The sequence below is a fragment of the Hemibagrus wyckioides genome, linkage group LG13 (assembly GCF_019097595.1).
Source record: "Hemibagrus wyckioides isolate EC202008001 linkage group LG13, SWU_Hwy_1.0, whole genome shotgun sequence".
Lineage (NCBI taxonomy): Eukaryota > Metazoa > Chordata > Actinopteri > Siluriformes > Bagridae > Hemibagrus > Hemibagrus wyckioides.
In genome coordinates this window covers 17,768,508-17,792,424 of record NC_080722.1, presented here as the reverse complement: position 1 = coordinate 17,792,424, position 23,917 = coordinate 17,768,508, and the positions used below count along the sequence as shown (strand labels likewise).

The 23,917-nt window shown below is 39.0% G+C and overlaps 1 protein-coding gene across 5 annotated transcripts in view; it reads right to left on the bottom strand.

The window, feature by feature from the left end:
* Positions 1-6,749: 6,749 nt before the first annotated feature.
* The window catches only part of LOC131364149 (protein shisa-6), a 57,238-nt gene continuing 40,070 nt past the window's right edge, over positions 6,750-23,917 (bottom strand). Inside the window, exons 5-8 of one of the 5 annotated variants that reach the window (XM_058407253.1) lie at positions 22,508-22,546; positions 15,751-15,813; positions 11,666-11,818; positions 6,750-8,486 (exon numbers count right to left, since the gene is read on the bottom strand). In XM_058407253.1, the coding sequence (XP_058263236.1) occupies positions 7,681-8,486; positions 11,666-11,818; positions 15,751-15,813; positions 22,508-22,546 (1,061 nt within the window). In that variant the 3' untranslated portion in view covers positions 6,750-7,680. The remainder of the gene's footprint in view (positions 8,487-11,665; positions 11,819-15,750; positions 15,814-22,507; positions 22,547-23,917) is intronic. The other 4 variants (XM_058407255.1, XM_058407254.1, XM_058407257.1 and 1 more) reach the window with 4 other exon arrangements.

Genomic DNA, 23,917 nt, shown 5'->3' with positions numbered 1-23,917 from the left:
CTAATGGAAAGCCTTCTCAGAAGAGTGGAGCTTATTAAAAAGCAAAGGGGATGATATTTGTTAAAATGCAAATGTAAGGGTGATGGTGCACAAATGTTAGGCATATATTGTGCCTCTAGTATTTGTTTGGTTATCCCAGAGGAAACCCACAAATTGCAAGTAGGGGAAAAGCCAAGTTTAGGATTGAACCAGAAACCCTGGAGTTGTGAGGTAGCAATATGGTGCACCACCCAAAAGCAACATCAAGTTAATTGGTAGAAAGAGACTTTTATTTTATTTTATTTTATTTTATTTTATTTTATTTTATTTTATTTTATTTTATTTTATTTTATTTTATTTTATTTTATTTTATTTTTTAGTACTAAACTTTACTAGTACTAATCTAATAGTAATAGACTTTTTTTTTTAAATAGTATGTGTGGAAGTAGATACATCCATCAAAATGAATCAAATTCTTTTTGGAAAGCAGCTTCAATTAAGGAAGAGAGAGAGAGAGAGAGAGAGAGAGAGATTCAATATTGCTCTTATTGCAAAAAATACGATTCTGTCTATCACACAGCTTTAAACAGTATACTAAACATTTCTGAAGAAATTCATCTCCTCTCCACTAGCCACTCCTAACCTTACCCATGTTTTACTTACACTCTTTCATCACTTATTATAGTGGCATTTATTTTATGCACCATGACTGCCATTCAAGTTTTTTAAAAGGCCACATACAGACTGACAATTAATTTTTCATATTGCATGGGGCATGTTTGCGCTGCAGGGAACATACACTGGTGGAGAAGTGTCAGTCTTCATAGAGAAAGGTACCAAGGCTTGTGGCTCAGAATGAGAAAGAAGGTGGCTTTAATCATTTTCTGAGGGAAATGGTAGTTGCTAGGTTACAGGTCAGTGTTGAGAAATGGCTAATGCAAAAAGCCAGTGAGAGCACACTACATGTAATTATGGCTGTGCTTCAGCATATCAGTACTCGAACTGGAACGCTTATATAATGTATAGATTTCAAGCCTCCAATGCTAACATGTTCTAAAGTGTTATTACGTGACGTCAGGTACATTATAATTGGATATGAGTGCTTGAAGGAACACTTTAGAGTACAACAGTGTCCTGATTATATTGTCAGACAGTTACAATTGAAATGACCCATGATGTTAAAAACTACAGTTCTCAATTTCTGCACAAATTTTATTATTACTCCATTTTGTTATTCAATCCAGAAGACCAGCAGTTACATTTAGAGTCCCATGTTGAATTGCTTTCTGGAATTACTGTGTGCTACTTCTGTCCATTTTTTCCACCTTTGTTATTCACCTGATGACTAGTTAACATCTAACAATTTAAACTGCACCTATTAAATAAACATTATTCACTGTATAAAATTCTATAGCAAATGGCTGAAACATGTTTTGCATATTAAACATGGAGGAATTTAGCTAAAATACATATACCTTTACACTTATTTGATTCATTTGCTCTTTTAGCCATGGAAATTGTCTTATCTGACATTTTCAATCGGTATAAACGAATTATTTTATCGCCTGATATAATAAGTCGGATATAAAATTGATCAGGACACTGTTGGCATTCAGAGTGAGATCTTTTTTTTCTTTTCTTTTTTTTTTTACCTGTTTTTATCTGTTAGGATAACTTTACACAGAATTTTAGTGGTTGAAAATAATGGTGGAAGAGGCTTATAAACAAGCACTGGGGGCATCTCAGAGAACAGAAACATGTTTGATTTTTACTTTGAAGATTTTTTGTTGTTATGGAACTTTTCTATGAATATATTGTCCCTAGTAGGCTAGGTAAAAAACAGAAGTACATAAAAATACTAAAAATTCAGAAAGCCCTGCATGTCTACTTTCATATGAGTCATTAACCACCACTGTGTGTCATGACATTTAATGCTGAACCTGGACACAAAAAACAGTCACAAATTCAATTTTTTGGCCTCTGAGAAACAGAGTTAAAAACCAGACATAAAGGTTTTGGAGACTGGCAAAAGTCTACTCCTACTCCTAAAAATGATATATTCAAAATACATTTTTCATTTAGATTGAGTCTTTAAACATGGTCTTATATTTGCATTGATATAAACAAAGATAACAAGCACTTTTTGTCATATCCCTCAGGTCAATTTCCACCCTGTTACATCTGCTCCCTGGATACATCTCTGTTTTGTACAGTGACATTATATCCTGAAACTGACTGAATCATTATTTTTAGTAGAACAACAAGTCAGGAGGCTGAGTGAGTAGCCCTACTTGTTAATGTCTTGTTACTGTCAGCTTGTCTAGCTCAAGCACTTGAATGTCCACTCTCTTATGGTGCACTGTGTTTTCTCACAAGACCTACAGAGTGGATGTACAGTAGATTTGCTAAGTGAAATTGTAATCGAATGTGATGCTTTTTAATATGGTGATTTTACAACAATGAATTTTGAATTTGTTATTTATGTCTGGTATTATTCATAATATTAATAGATTAACTTGTATAGTCTTTTCTCTAGCATTTGTGACACTTTGTGTCTCGTACCCTTTATTCCACCTCCCTTAATTAGGAATTACAATATTTTGATTTTTTTTTTAGCTCCCTGTTTGGGGTTTGCTACAGTGGATCATTTGGTCCGCATGTTTTGATTTGGCATGGGTTTTACGCCGGATGCCCTTCCTGACGCGACTCTCCCACTTAATCCAGGCTTGGGACTGAGAGGTAACTCTTCAGTGGCTGGGTTAGCACTCTGCCTCACACCTCCAGCGTCCTGGGTTCGAGTCTCACTCCCGCTCAGTGTGTGTGGAGTTTGCATGTTCTCCCCATGCTTGGTGGGTTTCCTCTGGGTGCTCCGGTTTCCTCCCACAGTCCAAAGACATGCTACTAGGTTGATTGGAGTCTCTAAATTGCCCGTAGTGTGTGATTGTGTGAGTGAATGAGTGTGTGTGTGCCCTGTGGTGGGTTGGCACTCCGTCCAGGGTGTATCCTGCCTTGATGTCCGATGACGCCTGAGATAGGAACAGGCTCCCCGTGACCCGAGGATAAATCGGATAAGTGGCACAGACAGTGAAATGAAATGAAAAAAATGAAATTTACAGAAGTCCATATAATGTATGTTTGACTCATTTCGAGCGTTTCTGTTTGAATATATCCATCGTCGGGTCACTCTGAGCTGGTATCTTTGTAAGTAAATATTGTAGACTTTTTGCTGGCACTAAAATAAGTTACGGTTTCTAAAAAACAAGATGTGAATTTTCACAAGACATAATTTTTTCCTTTCTAAAAGCTAAATAGAAGTACATTTATCTTTAAAAGTTACATTTTCACAAATGTTCACATGGCATTTCTAAGTCATGTATACTAAATTAAAAATTCAAATGGAAAGAGGATGTACTTTAACTGAACAAGACATTGCTTTCAAAGGCAGAGCTAGTGAAAGCTTTTTATTATTTTATAGAGGTTTTGTCTTGGCCTGCAGCCATTTGCACAGTGTCAGAGCTTGAATATGACCCTTTAACCCTGTTTCAGGAGCACATCTTTTGTCAGGCTGCTTTACAATCTCAGTTTCATTTAAGTGTCATATTTTCATCTGCATGCTGATGGGAAAGATCAGGGGCCTGAAATGTAATGTTTGCCATTACACCTGAATGTGTAGAGAGCAGTACTGCAACTATCTGAGCTTTTGTATGGAGCTGCATTTGCTTTCTTGGTGTTCAATGAATTTAAAGAAGACTTTGCGCTATTTGGCATGCAAGGGGCAAGTATTAATTCTGCTGGATATTGGTGGTATATATATATATATATATATATATATATATATATATATATATATATATATATATATATATATATATAATTCTAATTCAATGTATAGGGCCATCATGGAATTTTCCTTTAGAGCTAGTGAATTCATAATTTTGTGACTCAGACCCCACATGGGTAGTGTGCAACAGACGCCTAGTACATCATGCTTGTGTCTTTCCTGCCATTCATTTGCACCTGAATGATCCAGGTAGCCAGATGTTCTTTCACTCAGTCATAGAAGCATAGCTACATCCAGTATGGAACCATCTGTTCTATTTCTTATATTCCAGACCACCACAGCAGTTTCAGAAGGTCACAATGGTTCATAACATTTTGTACTCTATTGGGGACGAGAATCATTCACTACAGTTTGCAACAAGCATCATTCAGTCTATAAAATCCTCTCAAGGTAAATGGGGAGCTCCATGCTGCAACAAATATCCATGAAATTTCTATTATTACAGCCAAGGATATAGCCAAAGTATGTGTCAAATGTGTCATTTAAAGGTAGAACATGCTTCTTGTATTCAAGTAATCAATGTTAGCTAAAGATTTAACCTGTCTTCAAAGAGCTCATGACTGCTGCTGGTCACTTCTATATAGTACTTTAGAGTCCTCAGTGGACAGTAGATTGGCAGATATTTTTTCTAAGCTCTAGACTTATGTGTGCTTGTCAAAGACGCTCCAATCCTAAACAGTCCTAAACTCTGGACATTTTTATGTCCATCATTCGAATCTATCAGGGCCTTGCAGAACAAACAACATGTCATCCTTCCATCAAATACCACAAACGTTTATAGGCTGCCAACATGGGTTCATGTTCACAAAGTAAACTTTGACTTCGCTATTAGCACCTGGCAAGCAAATGAGAAAGCTCATTTACTTCAGTAGGAAACTGGACAGGTGGTCCAGTAGGAAACTGGACAGGTGGTCCAGAATGTACAGAAGCAGAACTACAAGGATGAGCAGTTGAACGTCAAAGTGAAAGAACAGGATCACCGGCTTCAGAAGAAAGCAGATACAAATGATCCGTTGTAGATTAAAAAAGCACTACTAATTACCAACCAGCTTCCTAAGGCAATATTAGATCATTCTTTCTAAGGACCAATCTTGGCAATTGTCACCAAGATGACTGTAATAATTTTTCAATACAATAACTTTTATTGTATTCATATCAAAATTTATTTGTTTTCATCAGTATGCAGCTGATTGCAGTATTTACTGCATTGTTTATATGATAAATGCAGTTATTGCATTAAATAACATAAAGTAAAAGTTTTTAGCCATGTTCTAGAAGTTTTGTCACTTAAATATTAAGAGTGAAGCTTTTGATAGCCATAATCATTTGATGTTATAACCCTTTTATAAGACTGGCATAAATTTGACAATTATGACACATACACACTGTACAGCCAAAGGGCCTTCTGCCACAATGTTGGAAGCACACAATGTATAGCTGTAGTATTACAATTATCCTTCACTGACACTAAGATGGCAATCCTAAACATTATTCCAGCATGACAATGCCATGGAGGTCCATGAAAAAAATGGATTGCCAAGGTTGATGTGGAATAAATCAAGTGCAGAATCTTGCTCAGTGCCCGACTTCACTAATTCTCCTGTGGCTGAATGAGCAAATCCCCACAGCTATGTAAATGTAGTGGAAAGACTTCCCAGAAGAGTAACAGAAAATCTAGAACTGGATGTATGGGTGTAATGGTCAGGTATCCACAACCTTTCGTCCATAAAGTGTCATTAGAATTATAATTGTTTGTATGACATTTAATAATCAGCTATAATTTCCTGATTATGACAGCTCGAGTCAGTAATGAACTGATTTGCATTGATTTGCATGGCATAAAGATGGCCAATTTGGGACTTGCGATGGGGGTAAACACTTTTTCTTTAAATATTAATCACACTTCACTGTCTGGTAGTTAAGTGACATGTCTGGTTGTATCACTTAGAAAGTGAAGTGGAGGAGGATTTAATTGTGGTTAACACATCATTATTTTGCAATGAGACTTAATATGAATATAATTTGTCAGAATTTGCTTGGCAGAAATTTGTACTACATTAACCAAATACTGTCTGTTAAATGAAGAGTCAGTAATATTGAGAAGGTTCTGCATACTTATAACACTTAAAGACACTGTCTGCGGAATCTTGTCAAAATAAAATACATTTAAGTATAATATTAATTGTTCTATATTTCTTATATTCTGTAAAGCTGCTTTGAAACAATGTCCACTGGAAAGTGGACTTTCATAAGCATTAAAGCTAACAAACATTTATAAACATCCTTTTAGCAATCAAGGCAGGTTAGCTCATGATAGTTTATCATAAAACCTGTATGTGAATATAAATGTGTAAATAATGAATTCCTGAGTTGGGAATTTCATTCTTCCTCCTTCAAGAGGAAGGCTACATTCACATCACAAAATTGAAGTGATAAAAATCAGATGTAATGTGACACAGATCAGGTTTTTTTTTTTTTTCAGGATTGTGTGGATCTAAAAAACTGATCTTTTCTATCAGACCTAGGCCATATCAGTAGGAGTCTGGATACATGGCTGATTTGTGGAAATGCAACATGAACAAGAATGGTACGTTTGGATTTTGTGTCCAGTGGGAGTCCAATTTTGTTTTTGTTTTTCTCCAATGGATATTCACATATAATAACAGCTATTGTTATCGTTAAGTGTTAGGAACATCTACTGGAAATTGGAGAAATTGGTGATTTACCCGTTTCAAGCAAAATTGGAAGAAACCTACCTGATTATATGGTAAAAAGTGCATTCTTATTACAGGTGATAAAAAGGTAATGTGTAATGTGAACAGCACCCAAATTTCCATCACTTAAAGTTATCTTCTGCCTTCTAGTATCTACTATATCTACACTCTTAAGAATAAATGGAAGTAGATTTTATTCACACAACAGGTGAGTGTTATGTTTAGAAAAATAAGGATGGTTTATTTGAAGCAACTACAACAAGCATATTATATTCTTCTTGTGAGTCACTCACTGGAGCACAGTCTACAGCCAGATATCGAGAGTGGTCATGTAGTTTCACCCAATTCTCATTCTACAAACACAATTGCAATGACACATACAATATTTGTATTCATTTAAAATGTTCCAATACTGGGCTAGTGGGTCATATCTGTAATTGTTGATTTTCTAAAATAAAACTATACAAATGCCAACCAGAACAGACTTCTCCGATTACTGCGGCTAAAATAGCTTATTTACAATCATCTACGCGAAGGAACTTGCCATTGTCAGTCAAACAAATGAGCAACACAAACCAGTCAAACAAAAAAGCTTAACGAAACAAACGGAAAAAGAAAATTATTACAAATAAAAAAAAAAGTTTTTAATTATTTGTGCTTTGTAACCCACAAAACCACTTCGTTGATGAAATGGAACAGTTTCATAGAGGCACCAATAGAAGTGCTAACATCAGTTTAATTTAAGAACCTCTAAAGCTATGACTAGGACTTTAAGTACAAACAGTATGTGTATTTATATATTTATAAAGTTATATAATTCCATTACACATTCGCACCAAACTAGCGCTTTCATTTACACCTTCTGTCGTTCTGCTAAAAGTCTCTGCACATTTGTTTTTCCTGCAAAGCCCTTAAGTACTGCAGAACTGGATGGATAGTTTCTGACAAGCTGCACAATCTTCTAGTCCATCTTTTATCAGTGATCTACAAACACACAAAAATGATGGGTATGCACACAGAAGGGTCTCTTGTCTGAGTACAGAGTATATGTGGGATAGAGTATAGTGTATACGTGGACTGGTTGTCAGACCTTTCTGTGTGTGAGTGAGTTTCCTGGTGGATGGCTGAGGTCCGATTGAAATTGAGTTAAACAGTCACTTCGGTCTTACTGCCTGTACGATAGTGGTGGTGATGCTGCTGCTGAGCCGCCTGCGGGACATAGTGCAGCTGTTCCACGGTCTGAGTGCGGCGTGAGGCAAACGCCTGTCTCTTGGAGGTGGTTTGGCTCTTGGTCAGCGTGTTGTGCACTGCAGCAGGGCCGCTGTTGTTTGAGGCACTGGGATGCGAGTGCATTTTGGTCATCTTGTAGCGGTCCAAGAGAGGCGTGGTGGGCATAAACACGTCCGTGTGCGATATGGCTCTGGACATGGACTTGTCACCGTGAAAGCTGCCACGTTTGGATGGCATGGTCTTATCGGGAGAGAGCAGCGGGTCCTGCGAGCGTAGCCTGTCCTGGGAGTAGAGGCGCTCTTGCGAGTGCATGCGTTCATGAGAGTGCAGACGCTCGTGTGAGTGGACACGCTCCTGTGAGTAGCGCCGGTCCTGCGTATGCAGCCGGTCCTGGGAGATGAGGCGCTCATGTGAGCGTAGGCGCTCAGCTGACAGCAGCTGCTCGTCAGATAGGATGCGCTCGCCGTATGGGGATGTGGGGTAGGGAGACACGGGATAGTCCTGAGCATAGCCACGCTCTGGAGACAGCACACGGTCTTGAGACATGGCTCTCTGTACACGACGAGGACGCTGACGTGACGACTGCTGCTGCTGCTGTTGAGCCTGCTGGCTGCTCTGAGAATCCTGGCTTATCTTGATCATGTGTAGCGGCAGAGTGCCGCGTGCTGCCAGATCAGGAAGGTGCCTTTTCCGGCTGTAGTAGTCGTCCATATCCTTGTCGGCTGTGGATGAGCAGAGTAAGACTCAGTAAAAATTGTCATAAGTGTAAAGACAAGCAAAAAAAAAAAAACAAAAAACATGTGCATAGCAGCCATGCAGTTTACTGTAACTGGAATAACTAGCCATGTGCTGGAAACTGTCTAGGTTTAGTAGTCGCAATGTATAGGCTTGCTCCTGATTCTTTTTCTTTAATCTGACCACATTTTGTGACATCATGAGTCCTTCTCAACAAAATCACCTGTAATAAATCTTATTCCAGATAAGAATGAACGATGGCAGACAGATGAACTGTAATCTTCTGACTGAGAAATATGCTCTCAAATACACGCTATCTCTCTTAGCCAACACTGTATTTACTGTTTTTTAAACTTAATGCCAGGAAGTTTATGTACCTTGCTGACTTGCTTATGTTTGCAAGCTGCCTATGTTAAGTAGTGGTCAGACTATACCTATTTAAATTAATGGTCTGAATTTAAAGCCATTTTCGGGGGGGAATAAACAATAGCATCTAAGTAGCTGAGTGATTAAGCAGGACAGCTTACTTATAAAATAATATAAATAAATAAAACACTGTACTTACTTCGGGTCTTCATAACGCCTTCATAAGCACAGAGAAATATTAATGGTTTTATGTATGATTTTGTCTTTACATGAAAGATAGACGTATCAGAATAGCTCAACTGTTTAAGACTTTTGGATCTAACAAATTAGTGTGTCTTCAATAATTCATGAATTCATGTCTTCTGTAAAGGCTACACTTCTCACAGTGCTGTGTTTACTTCATATAGATTCCTCAGCTGACCTGATGATGGTCCATTTGGATTCAAAACTATGACGAAGCACTTTCCTAATCCAAATTCACTTATTTAAGAAGCTAATATGGCAGTTAAAGTTTCATTTAGTCACAGTAAAGTTGGCTTTTATTAGACTATAATGAAACGCTGTGTACACCTTGCGTACTCAGTAACAAACGTGATAAATGTGGTGTTAATGAAAACGAATAAAAAACTCATACAAGGATACAATTACGGTTCCTGTTGTAAATGTCATGATGCTAATTGAGGATCTTCTTTCTGTCATATAAAGACAAAGTCATAGACCTTAGGTTTTTACTTTGCTTAGATTTATGCAATGCTCATGCATGTTATAAAGACCCAATGTAGGTAGAATTCAAGGAAAAAAAAAAAAAGACACAAAACACACAAAGGACAAAATGAGAAATGATGTTTTTCAATTTTTTTTAATACTATCTCTTCCTAAATCTAAGATTTTAATGCTTACACTCCTGCTGCAACATAATAAGCATATACTATACTATGATTACTACATGATTCTATCTTTTCTTGGGTAATATCAGATATACCAGAATGTTAAACAGAGAATGCTGCATACATGTTAAATTATAATTACAGTCAAGTTTGGATTCTTATTATAGAGGGGAAAAAAAAAATCTCTTAATGGTTATCTAAACTGGAGCTCAGACACATAAGAGCACTGAGTGATTTACTGTATCAGTAACTGAATGATTAGGAAAGCAAAGTAATTCAATTATGTCCTCCTCCAAGAAGAAGAACGAAGCTGATGACCTTGAGATCTGTTACACTTCAACAGACATCTCCTCACACACTCGAGCCGAGACACTGCTTAGCTTTGGGGGAAGAATAAAGCAAGGAAATTAAAACCTCAAATCAAGGAAACGCCATTTCTGTACTAGACCCAAGTTAGAGATTTCCAGATTCATTCAGAATGCAGTTCCCTGAGGTGGTGGTAGATTCCGAGACAATAAGTAACAAACTTGCTGCATGGGCAATCGATCAAGATTATTGCAAATTAAAAGTCTGAGTGTTAAACTGAGTACAACTCGTCTGTTGAACAAACGCAATCGATTATCAGTTTGTCACCTAGACACCACAACTGTATGCAATTCTCTATAAGAACATTTTCACTGCAGAAGCATATTACACTACCCAGACTCACAATCTCTCACAAGTCTACTAATCAGATGATGGATATGAGACACATTTGAGACAAAGGAGTGAGAAGATGAGAATGTATTTCTACAACAGGCAGATATATGTGTGTGTAATTTCTGTGAATTACAATTTTCCCTGAATGGCCTTTGGCAAATCTCCAGACATTTTTCCATATTTCATCATTAATTATTATGGATAACTCCTTCTCCCATGTTGTTCTTAGCCTTCGAGGCATAACAGATCAAGCTGACAGACTTCTTCCTAGCTACAAGGTTGTCAGTTATTGTAAGACAATAGAGGTTTTTAGAAATAAATGTTAAAGCAATATCAACTAATAAAATTGGTAATATAAAAACTCATTTACTCTAAGAGGAGAGAAGAGTTCTTTATTTATTACTAAAAGCAGAATGCAGAACTGTATTTAATGTGTGTAGTTATTAAAGTTGGAAAGAAAAAAAAAAAAAAAGATTTTCCATAGTTCACTTGGATTCAAATCCAAAGGGGCCTGGGCTAATCCATATTAAATTACACAAGCCATTTGATAGATTTGCTCTTTACTTAGGGAACATTATGAAAGGAGATCTTATTACACAACATAAATTCTGCAATCAGTCAGATCGATAGAATGGAGCAGCGAGGTCACTGGGAAGTCCTCTACAGCGATTGAGGCAAACTGCAATATGTTCATCACTTGCTTTGGAAATGAATGCCATGCTTTAAAGAGGGCTTCTGGAAGGGGGGATGTGGGGTGGTTAATAAAGCTCAGGTGGTCTGACAAGCACAATGGTCCAACCATGGATGTATTCTTCCAGGTGGTAAATCCTGCTCCTGGAGAATTATCCTCCTGCAAAGTTTAGCTCCTGACAAGCTCGATAAGCTGGATCAGGCTCCCTAAATGCAATTGAAGGAGCAGGTTTGTGCACTCTTGATATAGAATACAAATCCAAAAGACCATTAAGTGCTTTCAGGGCAGAGTGTAAAATGCAAGGGTTGGGGTCAATTCCAGCAATTCAGAGCAATCGATTCAATTCACACAGTGAAATTAAGTATTAATTAATTCACTATAATCTGCAAATTTCAACTGCAAGATGAATTTCAGGTCGTCTGGACGGTATAGGCTGAAGCGAAAAGGAATTGAAAGGAAATTGATCCCAGCCTTGATAAAACAACAAGCTCAACAGAGTGTAGAATGAGAAAGCGGCTCTGACTCAGTCTTTTGAGCGAGGAGTACTTGTTGAGGTCAGCCTTCATGGCGGATTCGTAGGATGGAGGCAGGTGCGAGAGGCTCTGGAAGGAGCGGGAGAAGGACAGATCGTACGGCTCCGTCTGCGACGTTAGGATGCTGTTCATGCGCGTGCTCTCTGGAGGACGACAAGACAGCAGACCAAAAGATGCGTCAAAACAAAGTAACAACTATAAACAATTCTATCTATTTTCTGCTTCGGGGGAGTTCGACGCGGCAGCAGAAGGACTGCAGGGAAATCAGTGGATGAACTGGAGCCTATGACTTAGCGGCTAATGAGCCATGGTGAGACAGTGATTTAGTCAAGCCCTGGTAAATAGTGTCCCGTCTCCAGCCTGCTAGTCAGCAGACGACCCTTGTTTCCTTAGTGATATGATAGGAGAAAAAGCCACACAGGAGGCAGGAGGTTCTGCAGCTCCTTCATCTCCCTGGGCTTTGTGCCCGTCACGCCAGCCTGGGCATGGTTTGGACACGCAGGGATCGTGCTCTGGTTAAAAGTAGGGCAGAGACTAGTGCCACAGAGTGGGCTCGGAGACAAAAACGATGCATCAGGGAGTTGGAGAGTGCTGCGAGAGAGATAGATCGTGTTTACACAATGCCATGCGCTCTATATTACACTGTTCAACACATGCTGTGGGCTTTGCTTCTCTGAGTCCTAGGTACGGCACGGCAAGACGGCTTCATCTTTATTTAAGACATGAGGCAGAAAAGGCTTTGTATGCGCAAAATTGATTAACAAACCAAGTGGCAAATTCAGGAACATGACAGCAAATTCAAAAAACTTAACAGAATTGACTCAATAACAAAAAAAGGGTGAGGTCCTTGAGTATCAAATGCTCATTGCTGATTGGCTAGAGAAGTATAGTTTTTATGTTTTGTTTTTTTTTTTGTTGGTTTTTTACTTATGACAGTCATAGGCCATGTGCAAGCAGCAAGAAGCATGTTATGACTTTCCCTTTCCACTGTGAGTTAGTGGTGTTTTGGTTTTGCATGTTTTTGGTGGGTTTTTGGCACTTCACTGATTCATTCTGTGATTTGTTGACATACTTTGCACTTACCAGCCATTGGAACTTACCATATGCTATAAAACCTTACACTACACCCAAAACGCTAATAAATACTAAACAGTCAGTGGAAATTGCTGTGGCGTAAGAGGAATAAAACACTTCAGGATGCATGTTTATTTAAAAGTAATCAACTCGGCATTAGGCAAAATTTCACCACCCTGTTGTTGAGCAGTTTCCATGTGACGTCGTTTATGTCATATAGATAACATGATGATTATTTAAGATCGGAGGAAGAAAAGGGGAAGGGTGGAATTGGTAAGAGATTGTTCGTATTTTATCAACTGATGGGGCATGTAAGAACACACCCACAAAAAATATATATATATATAATCTGTTCCTCTTTTCTGTATTAACCATAGTTATTAACATTGTATTTGTGTTTCTTAATTAAATCATAACATCCCAAAGGATACAGCAATAGTAATAAAAGTGTCTGAAAGGCTGCAGTGCAGTGTTATTGAGAGGAAAGTTCCACTGCCATAAACAGAATTAACCTCTCTGAGAAAGAGCAATAACAGGCTTTGTCTTATAACAACCAATCTGCTGAAAAAAAAAAAATCTTTGGAGCTTGTTAGGGAGAGCTATCCATCTTCTCACCCCACCCGCTTCCTCCCCAGTCGAATTAAAGCGGCTCACCAAAAGGCGGTGATTTAATCCTTTCACTAACAAGATGAGCAGTTGCTGCTTGCTACTTTGAGCATTTCTAGCCTCCGCATTTTGAGGACACCAGTCGAGAGCTCTTTATCCGAGGCGTTCGTAGCACACATTCCGAGTTTTCCCTTCATCTTTTGATCAGTGTGTGTTCATTAAGCGAAAAACGGCGGTGGAGTATGAATACTCGGTGTCAGCTTGTTTTTTTGTTTTTTTTTTAATAGTTGTCGTCCTTGCTCGGCTCTTGGCTTGTTCATCTGCCCGAATTGATTCTTCAAGCATCAAGCACACGTCATGTGTAGTGTGTGCACTGCGGCAGGCGTAAGTGAATTGGCTCGTGCTGAAATGGCCACATTGGCTGCTTTCTACTTCGTTTTGTGGAAAGGAACGAGATTATGAAGGCAAATTCCGGCTCTAAGTAAAAGGTGTTTCAGGAGAACGAGCGAAGCAGTGGCACATCTAATCGTTGTCACAAACTTTAAATCTAGTTGATATAAATATATAGATTTTTTGTAACTCTAACCTTGTAATCCATCCATCCATCCAACCATCCTTTAAGCCTTGCCCTTACTACTTTACATTTACATGTACTAGCACTCTCACTAACAGCGTTCTGAAGCTGATTTATTTTGTGAGGGTTATAAGGCACTCAGTTGTGGCTGTTTATCAAGTTAAGTATGGTTTCTGTGTTACGGAACACATCTTTGCATTGCAGCCATTATTCTTAACAATGCAGCATGAAATTTCTAATAAATAAAACCCTACATAGGCTAGGTACGTCTAATTATATAGATTGAATTATTTTCTCTTACACCACAGCAATTTTGATTTATTAAAGAATTTTTTATCACTGTATAGTTTAATGCTAGGGAGCTTCCTAGCCGCTCATCAGCCTCTCATTCTTTCTCTCTTGCAGTTTTTTCCCCATTATCCAATTTGTTCTTGCCACTTCCCACCCACGTGCTTCATTCGAGACACGTGAAGCCAGCCACCACTTCTTTTCACATTTTTCTGCCTTTTTTCCACACACATATGCTAACAAATGCCTGTGAATGGCTTTTGTTGCTCTAATTTATAAAGTAGAAACAGTTCTGCCGTTTCTCTCACCCCGAGAAAACACGGGTCATTTCGCTCTCTTGGCTCCCAGCCTTGGATAAGTGTGGCATTGTTGATTCAAACTCGCAATCTCTCAACAATAAGGCGAACATTTTTCTGTTGCAACTCTTGGGAGCCTCGCCTGAAGTTAATAACACGAAAAGCTTGTTACTGAGAATCTGCAAAGCGTGAGTACAGTCATCTGTACAGAAGACTTTCACATGGCAGAAAACTTGCTGGCTGATGCTCCATGATGTCTCTTTCTGCTAATTAATGCTAAATAAACATCTCACAGCATCACTGGATTAATCATTATACACTATATGTTAAATATATATTGTTAGAAACCCATTTACTGTTTATTACATGAAGCATCCGGGACACAAATCCCTGTGAATTAGCTGTTGGTTGATCAAGCCAAACTGGCAGAAAGACCGAGCTGAGCGCTTTAAATTTTGAGTGCTAGTCATCCTGAGCAGAGTGGACTAAGCCTGCTAGAGAAGAATAACTCAGAGGGCTTTCACTCTTGCAGTTTAGTCTGAAATACAGCATGGTTCACATGAAAAATTGGTCATGTAAAAGCTGTCATGTGAACCTGGAAGTACACCGCGATAGTGAAACCCAGCTCCAGTGCTCTGGAACTGTGCCACCATTTACAACTCATACTCGGGTTCACATGTAAAACAACCTGCATATTTGTTTTAGCTGATGATGATATCATTAGTTTTCACTACACATGATTACCATGAGTGTTAGGATAATGTTGTGGGACACAGAAGAGGGGAGGTGACTTACTGCTGATAATAGCAGAAAAATTAATAAAAAAAAATAATTTCAATACAATAAAAATATCATGAGTCGATATGGGTGTGTTCTTCATGTGTGTTTGCAACAGGCTATCAATTGAGTCTAAAACCAGATTGATGCTTTTAGAAGGAGCTGGGAACAATCCTACTCCTAATCGGCCCACAGCAAACCTGCCCAGTGTGAAAACCACCTCAAATCCATGTGAACTGCATCCTCTGGCTGGTGGCAGTGTAGAAGATGCACAGTCAGTTCACTGAACCATCAGGCTTGGAGGCAGGTGACAGTTAAATATCGAACATCTCAGAAAAAAAAAATGGCAGACATATAAAAGACATATATAGTGTAGTATGGATGTCGTTATCATGGTAGACAGATAAACTTTATTTATCCCAAGAATGTGATGAGAAGTGAGCAGAAGAGTGATCCTTACCATTTTTAGGAGTTCTAGTAGGACTACTGAGACCCACATGGTTGTAGTTGTGTTGATGCGTGCCTGCAGAAGAAGCAATGACATGTCTGATTTGCTGGTAAACGAAATAAATAAATAAATCATGATATAAAACGAGCTCTTATCTGAAACACGGATGTCCAGATAAGAGAAATGGTCCATTAGGGGAAGACAAAAATCCTAATTGTAATGAGTAAAATGGTTCAGCACACATACATTACATGGACTAAAGAGAACCAACACAGCCATGGTGATGAAAATGTGAGTGTGCTTTTAATAATGTAGAGCAATAAGAGGGATTCAGAGAGATGTTCGACATGACAGAAGAGAGATGTCATGCAGAAACAGCAAATTGCTTCATGCACATCGAGTACTTGTCTGCAGAACCACAAGCTATGGGTAAGAATAATACATTAGATACATCATGCATACGGTATTTATTATTCATGTATGTGTGCCCTAACTAAGGCAGGTGCATCTGCTCACTTTTATGTTTCTACCTTTGGGGAGCCTTTATTTCCTAACCATCATGTTGTGTGTATGTGTGTTTGTGTGTGTCTTGGTGTGGTGTGGTGTGTGTGTGTGTATACTGCAGAAAGCAGCAGGGTGGGAACTGTTGAGGTCATGGTCATGCAGTGTGTGTGTGTGTGTATGTGTGTGTGTTTGTCTGTTTTAGTGTGGTGTGTGTGTATTCTGCAGCAGGTTGGGAAGTATTCAGGTCTTACTGTGTGTGTGTGTGTGTGTGTTCCACAGAGAGCGGAAGGTTGGGAAGTGTTCAGGTCATTGTCCTACAGTGTGTGTGTGTGTCAGTTGTGTGTGTATGTGTATTCTGCAGACATCAGTAGGTTGGGATGTGTTCAGATCATAGTCATGCACTGTGTGTGTGTGTGTTCTGCAGAGAGCAGTAGGTTGGGATGTGTTCAGATCATAGTCATGCACTGTGTGTGTGTGTGTGTGTGTGTGTTCTGCAGAGAGCAGTAGGTTGGGAAATGCTCAGGTCATAGTCGTGCATTGTGTAATGTTTGTTTGCATGTCTTGCATGGTGTGCATGTGTGTGTGTGTGTCTCACTGGTGTGTGTGTGTACTGCAGAGAGTAGTAGGTTGGGAAGTCTTCAGGTCATGGTCCCGCAGTGTGTGACTTTAATGGAGGTTAGGGACGGAGCATGCTACAGTGCTACAGTGGTTGAGTTCACAGTGATGTGAGCTGTGACGAATGGGAGTTATCCTGTGTTGCTGACAAAGGACCAGTGAAATGACTGTGATAAATGACTGCGTTGTGGTATGGACCCCACACACCAATATCGGGGGTGTGTGATGTTTTGCCTGTTTAAAATGAATTGCTGCAACATTCAGAAGTCAAAACAAGTCTAAAAACTCTGACATTTGGGAGAAATGTCGATATTTTTTCTAAACACATAATATTATTAATGCCATACAGTATAAGTACACAACATAAAGTAACATGCAGTGTTCAGGAGTAACTAGCTACAGTTTTCATTAGCTGAGCTATTTTCAAAATAATGTAGCTTTTCCAGTAACATGCTACTTGTTCACTTAGTAAAGCATAGCATTTTGCCTCACAGCAACTCTGCTTTTCGCTTCTCATAAAACCAGGTGAATATTTTTTTGTAAACCAAAGAAATTTCAAAGCGTAAACAATTTTATAACATTTCTAATTTGTGTAGCATGTAGACAGTGTGCCTCTTAAATAACAGCATCGTGTTATAGAGATGCATCCAACTTGTGATAAAAACAAGATGCATCCATGGCAATGTTTCTCAATTTCATACAGTTTGATACACATTCATCTATTATCCAAGAAAACTGGAAAGGAAATCAGAAAGGAAAAAAAATCAACTGTTTAAAAAATATAAGCCCCGATTGAAGGTCACATGAATGTAGCTAGCTCTTTTTTTATTGTACTGGATTACCTAGAAGATTAAGATAAGTTCTGATCAGGAGTGATAGCATATTGAGTCTTTTCTGTTGAATTAATGTGCTGGAGAAGTTCAAACTGTTTTGATTTAGCAGCTCTTTAGTATAATTATAGCGACAGTCAATAGGAAATAACAAGTAATGATTACAAGCGTTCATATCACAGAAAACGGCCAAACACGCTTATTTTATACAATGTTATAGGGATTATTATATACCTATTACTGGTAACTGGCTAGCTGTTACTTCCTGGCTAGTGTTTCCCATTAATGGTAACTGGCTAGCTATTACTACCTGGCTAGTGTTTCCCATTAATGGTAACTGGCTAGCTATTACTTCCTGGCCAGTGTTTCCCATTAATGGTAACTGACTAGATATTACTTCCTGGCTAGTGTTTCCGAATTAATGGTAACTGGCTAGCTATTACTACCTGGCACATAAAATAGCAGCACAAATGAAAATGTCACAGTTGCTTTTCCTCAGTTTTACAAAATAGCTTCAGTGAAAGAAATAAAGCAGCTTCGATGTAGCTAGCTACTTCTTTTTTTTAAACACAGCTAGCTCCTTTATATAAAGAGTAGATCAGTAGTAATGTAACTGAATAGCTTTAGCTGGACAAAGTAGCTTCTTCAATGCTGATAAGCCAAGTTTTAAAAAAAAGTACCTTCCTAAGAGTGTGAGGAGCCTAATTCCTGAACAAATACACTGTGGAAATACCTCAGCAGTGAGTCTGCTTCCATAACGTCTGTTAAATTAAAAGTGTTAAAGTTCAAATAAAAAAGTTAAAGACGATTTAAGAGGCCAGTGCACTATCAAATTAAGTCACATATAAGACCAAGTGTGCAGCACAGACAGACATAAACTAGCTTCGTGGTGAGGCCTAATTAATACCAAGCACGGTCCAGTTGAGTGATCTCGCTTTAATCTGGGGACCAATTAGCCGCTTTTCAGAGGGCTAAAGTGGAGAGCTAAAACCGAGCTACAGCCCAAGGTCCGTTACAGTGACCTGTCACTCTGTCACACTCTCAACTCAGGAAAAAAACCAATCCAGGCAACAGAGGACAGTCAGCGAAGAGGGAGGAAAGTTATTAATAATAACTTAAACCACTGCAGAAGTGCCTGCCTATTACTATTCTTTTCTTCTCCTCCCTGGCAAGCTTGAGAATGTGAAAATTAATTGGAGGCACAGGGGCACACTGTTGTCTTTTGTTATGGAGATGCTTCCCATTTTGCCTTTAAGGCTATTCAGGTAAGTAGGAGGGTGGTAAACTTTCAGTTTGTTTCATTCAGGCTCCTTGGAGAAAAAAAGAACAAAACTTTAGGCGTCATTAGGGGTAAAAGATGCAACCGTGCTGAATCCGGGAAAGTTCTGACCCACAAGCTCAGAGATCCAGAGAGATGTTTGAATGCAGGATGGTTGAGTCGCAGAAGCCACACTGAACTTGCAGCATTAACGCTCCCTTGTTTCGCCATGAGGTCTACTTTGTTGTGAATCATGTACAGCCTACGTTGTTGATGGGTTTGGCCTTTCAAAACAAAAACAGTATAGGGAGCAGCAATCACTGATCCCAGCGCCTACGGGCGAATGAATCTTCACATCGCACGCATTCCTGCTTCACACCTAATACATCCTGACAACAACACTCCTGCCAGTCCGCATAATAATATCCAGATGGTACACCAGTGATTCAGTATTCTGACATTTCTGTTGCATATTCACAGGAGAAAAACTGCATCGGTATCACAAAGAGTGACAAATGTTGTATATGTAGGCTGTATTACTGCAAAAAATAGTGAGCTACAGGACTCTTTTGCAAAGCAAATTATTTTCATATTATGAAAGTTACTTGTTTTATCACTTATCATTTCCAAGGATTTGTTTACAAGTGCCACAAATGCTGGGAGGCTTTCCAACATTTTTGCATAGACACCAAATTAATCAAGTGAAGTGAAAAAAAATAAATATATAAATCTTACATTTTATATATATATATATATATATATATATATATATATATATATATATATATATATATATATATAACATATAAGACATAACTAGGATTTGCATAATACATCAACACAGAATATTTTTATATGAAACCTTTTCTTTTCTGATTATTAAGCCTGAAAGGGATGACCTGGGTCAAAATAAAAAAAAAATCCATAAAATTTAAGAGAAAGTAAATAAACAAGGTCATGAAAGAACATTTGCATGAACAGCTGTGTAGCCTCCAGTGTTATAAAGCACCCCCTCTCCACTCCCCAGATCACCCTCAGGCCAGGCCAGTGTTGTTTAGAAGCAACTGCAAGACACAAATTGCTTCCTTAATAACCACAACATGCCAACCTTCTGAAATCAGGCAGGAAACGTTTCTTTCCTACACTGTGTCTGATTAAAGATGACATTTTTTCTTTCGCTGAACGTAGCCACTAAGGTTTAAAAATAACATGAATAAAATAGCTGGTTGACCTTTAATGAAACACAAGTTTTAAAAAAGTGGCTGGTGTTCAGGATGTTGAGGTTTGGTAGAATGGACACCAGTGAGCCATGAGCAGGAGAGATTAGACCTATGAGTCCTCATACATCCTTTTACAAACGTAACCTTTTTCTGTTTTTTTCTCTCCTTCCACCACCATCAAAAAAAAGAAAAATCCTGATCCATTTAATTACCAACATAGCTTGATATCCAGGGTAGGGCCAGGTGAGGTACGGGCTTTGACCCCAGTGGGCATGTTGACAGGGCAAATGCAGTGGGCTTGCCCTTCTCCTGCTGCTCTGATGGACGGAGGAACCAAGAAACCGATGGGAGTTGGCATTTAGCGACTGACAAAGAGAATTAATATTTACTTGCAAAATGTTAAATGCCATAATGGTCTGGCATGCAGATTCGGTGTTAAACTCAACTGTTTGGCCAGGATTCATCAGGAATCAGAATAAAGTAGGGTGAGGAGCAAGTGACCTAAAAAAAAAAAAAAAAAGGTTGGGAGTTCGAATGTCGATGATGACACAGTGATCCCTGACTGGCAATCCAAAGGAGTATAATTAGCCCTGCTTTCTGGGTGGAAAGGAGCCATTACTTTCACCCTTGTCAATCAGGATGGACATCCTGATGCTCATGTATATGGAAAAGGGGATGAGGGATGACCAAAAAATATATATACTGTAGAACCCTCTTCGTTCATCATGGGTCGAATCCAGTGACTGATATCGTCATGTTATTGACAAACCATTGATTTCATGTTTCTTTAACCATTTCTGGATTGATCTGTGTTTCAACAATGTTACAGCCACTTAAGGATGGATGTCAAGGGAACAGAATTGGCCATCATGGCCAGGATCTCTGGCTAGGAGTGGCATATTATCTCCGCTCAAGGGTATCACACCAAGTATAGATAATCGTAGGCTCCTGTAAGGTCACCTATGCAAAAGAGGGTAAATAGCACTTTCCTTTCAGTGTGTTACTCTGCACTGTGATGCAGTATGAGCAACTGTTGAAAATGATACAGTTGGCTTCACAAGTCTTGGTGTTACCCGAGGTGGTAGCTGTAGCATGATAGGGGAGAGCTGGCTAATGAGTGGAAACTGTTTGGAAAATCACAAATTGCTACAAATTGTCAAGGCTTTACAGTTTTTTTAGTAGTTTTTCAAGTAGTTCACACTTTCCTCTGATTGTTCAGCTTCCCAGTGACACAGCATGAGAAGTAGTTTGGTGATTGGCTTCAAGTGTTTTGTAATAGGGAAGAGCAAGCTGGTGGGTGGAATTGACAATGACTAAAATGCAGTCAAAATGAAAAAAAAGAGAGAATTAAGGCATTCCTCCAGTGCCATGAAGGGATAGGTTGTTTATGAAGTAGGAGAAAATGAGCAATAATAAGCCACTGAAGAATTTTCCTTGCCTTTTGCGATCTTATTCCCTATCATGGTAAACCTGAGGCAAGAGGCAGTAGATGTGAAAAAGCTTGATGTGTAAATAATAGCCTGGTCTTTCCTTGTGAAGTGCTTGGTCCTACACTGACAAATGCATGCTGACAGCCTTTTCAAGTGACTATATAACCCATCTCCAGAGGTCACAGTAAGCAACACTTCATTGCCTCATTTAGCAATATCACAGACATGCAGTATTATGAAGAACACTGACCCAATACTAACGCATGGGTGGACTTCCTGTGTGAGAAGAGGAAAAACTCACTGTGTTTACTTGTTTTTATTTCATTTCACTCAGCATAAATATGTTACATAACCCCAGTAATGGCATTATGAAAGGTCTAGTAATTCCGGCATTAAACAAAAGACTTTACATCAAGAGAGAGATTTCTTTACTGGTTGTAAATTATTGTTACACATACCAGGTTTCCTGTGGATCCCAGAGTCGAGGTCTTCTCTTGCTGAAGAGGGACGTTGAATTGTTAACAAGGATAAGCACAGATTTATCTGATGTCTTCTTTTATTAACAAGAAGTAACATCATCAGTAAAACTGTCTTTATCCTTGCACAGGTGTTCGACACTTCCTGTTTGGAGGTGGCCAAAGCTTGTGTAAGAGACTCCAGGAGACAGAAAAGAGTTCAGAGGGACAGAGACACTATGGGGGAGTGAGTCAAGCAGAAGGGAATGCTGGGCTTTTAATGAAAGAAATAAAGAAAATGAAAACAGGACACATCTAATCGAGCGTCGGCACAGATCTACAAGGTGAGGGGTGAGAGTACACGGACGTACACAGCCACCACAAACACAGACAGAGGCTAGTGTCAGGGGTCAAAGGGTCAGAAAACACACTCAACCACACAGAATTGCCTTCCTACCATGGTGACTCTGAGAGCGCATCGGCCACTGCCTTTCTCCTAGAAAACACAACCAAGCAGAGCGAGGCGGTGAGTGGGTGACCATCCAGCATACTGAGCACAAACACACACTGTAGAGAGAGCATTACATAACATCCGGAGTCTCTAAAAGAGGGCACTCCATTTGTTAGAGTTTCAGAGTGAGCCTAGTTCAAATTCACAGGAAAATAAATCATTGTCAGCGAACAACAGCTTAATTAAACGGAAAGGATCAAATAAAGCATGGTGTTAAATAAAAGAAATGTTACTATTAATGTCTCCAAAACATAAAAAATGATGCTGGATTCTGAGCAGGAATCTGAGGCTACAGGGGGCACAGGCTCACCCTATCTGTACAGTTACAGATTGGAAAAAGACCAAGTGATGTTTTTCCAATCTTTAACTGAGCCTGTGTCCACTGTAGCCTCGGATTCCAGGCCTTGGCACAAAAAACCTGAATGGAACCTCATGTGTTTTCTGCTGTTGTAGCCCTCCAACTCAAGGTTCGACATGTTGAAATGCTTTTCTGCTCACCGTGATTGTAAACAGTGGTTATTGAGATACAGTAATCATCATGTCAGCTCAATCCAATCTGACCAATCTCAACCAACAAGGCATTTCCACCTGGACAACTGTCACTCCCTGACTGTCTTTTGTTTTACACATCATTTTGTGTAACACTGTTGTGTGTGAACAGTTTCTGAAATTTCCTCAGCAAGTCACTGAGATCACATACACCGATTAGGCATAACATTATGACCACCTGCCTAATATTGTGTCGCTCTCTCTTTTGCTGCCAAAACAGCCCAGACCAATCATGCACTGTGTATTCTGACACTTTTCTATCAGAACCAGCATTAACTTCTTCAGCAAATTGAGCAACAGTAGCTCGTCTGTTGGATCGGATCACACGGGACAGCCTTCGCTCCCCACATGCATCAATGAGCCTTGGCTGCCCATGACCCTTTCACTGGTGCACCACTTTTCCTTCACTTTACCAATATATCCCACCCACTAACAGGTGCCATGATGAGGAGATAATCAGTGTCATTCACTTCACCTGTCAGTGCTCATAATGTTACGTCTGATCGATGTATTTCTCTGTTCTCTGATATTTGACCTGGATCTCCATGATTGTATGCATTGCATTGCTGACACATGATTGACTGACTTTATAAATGCATGAAAGTGTTCAAACTGACTGAGTATACGAATCCTTTGCTAACCATAAATATATCGCAATCCATCACACAGCCGGTAAAAACGTCATGGGAAACAACGGTAAGAGAGGGAGACTTTTTAAAATTATTCTTGACGTAAGATTTCATTTCTAGTCAAAAATGGTTGGCATACTCACAAAATATTCATAATATTTACCCAAATACTTTTCTT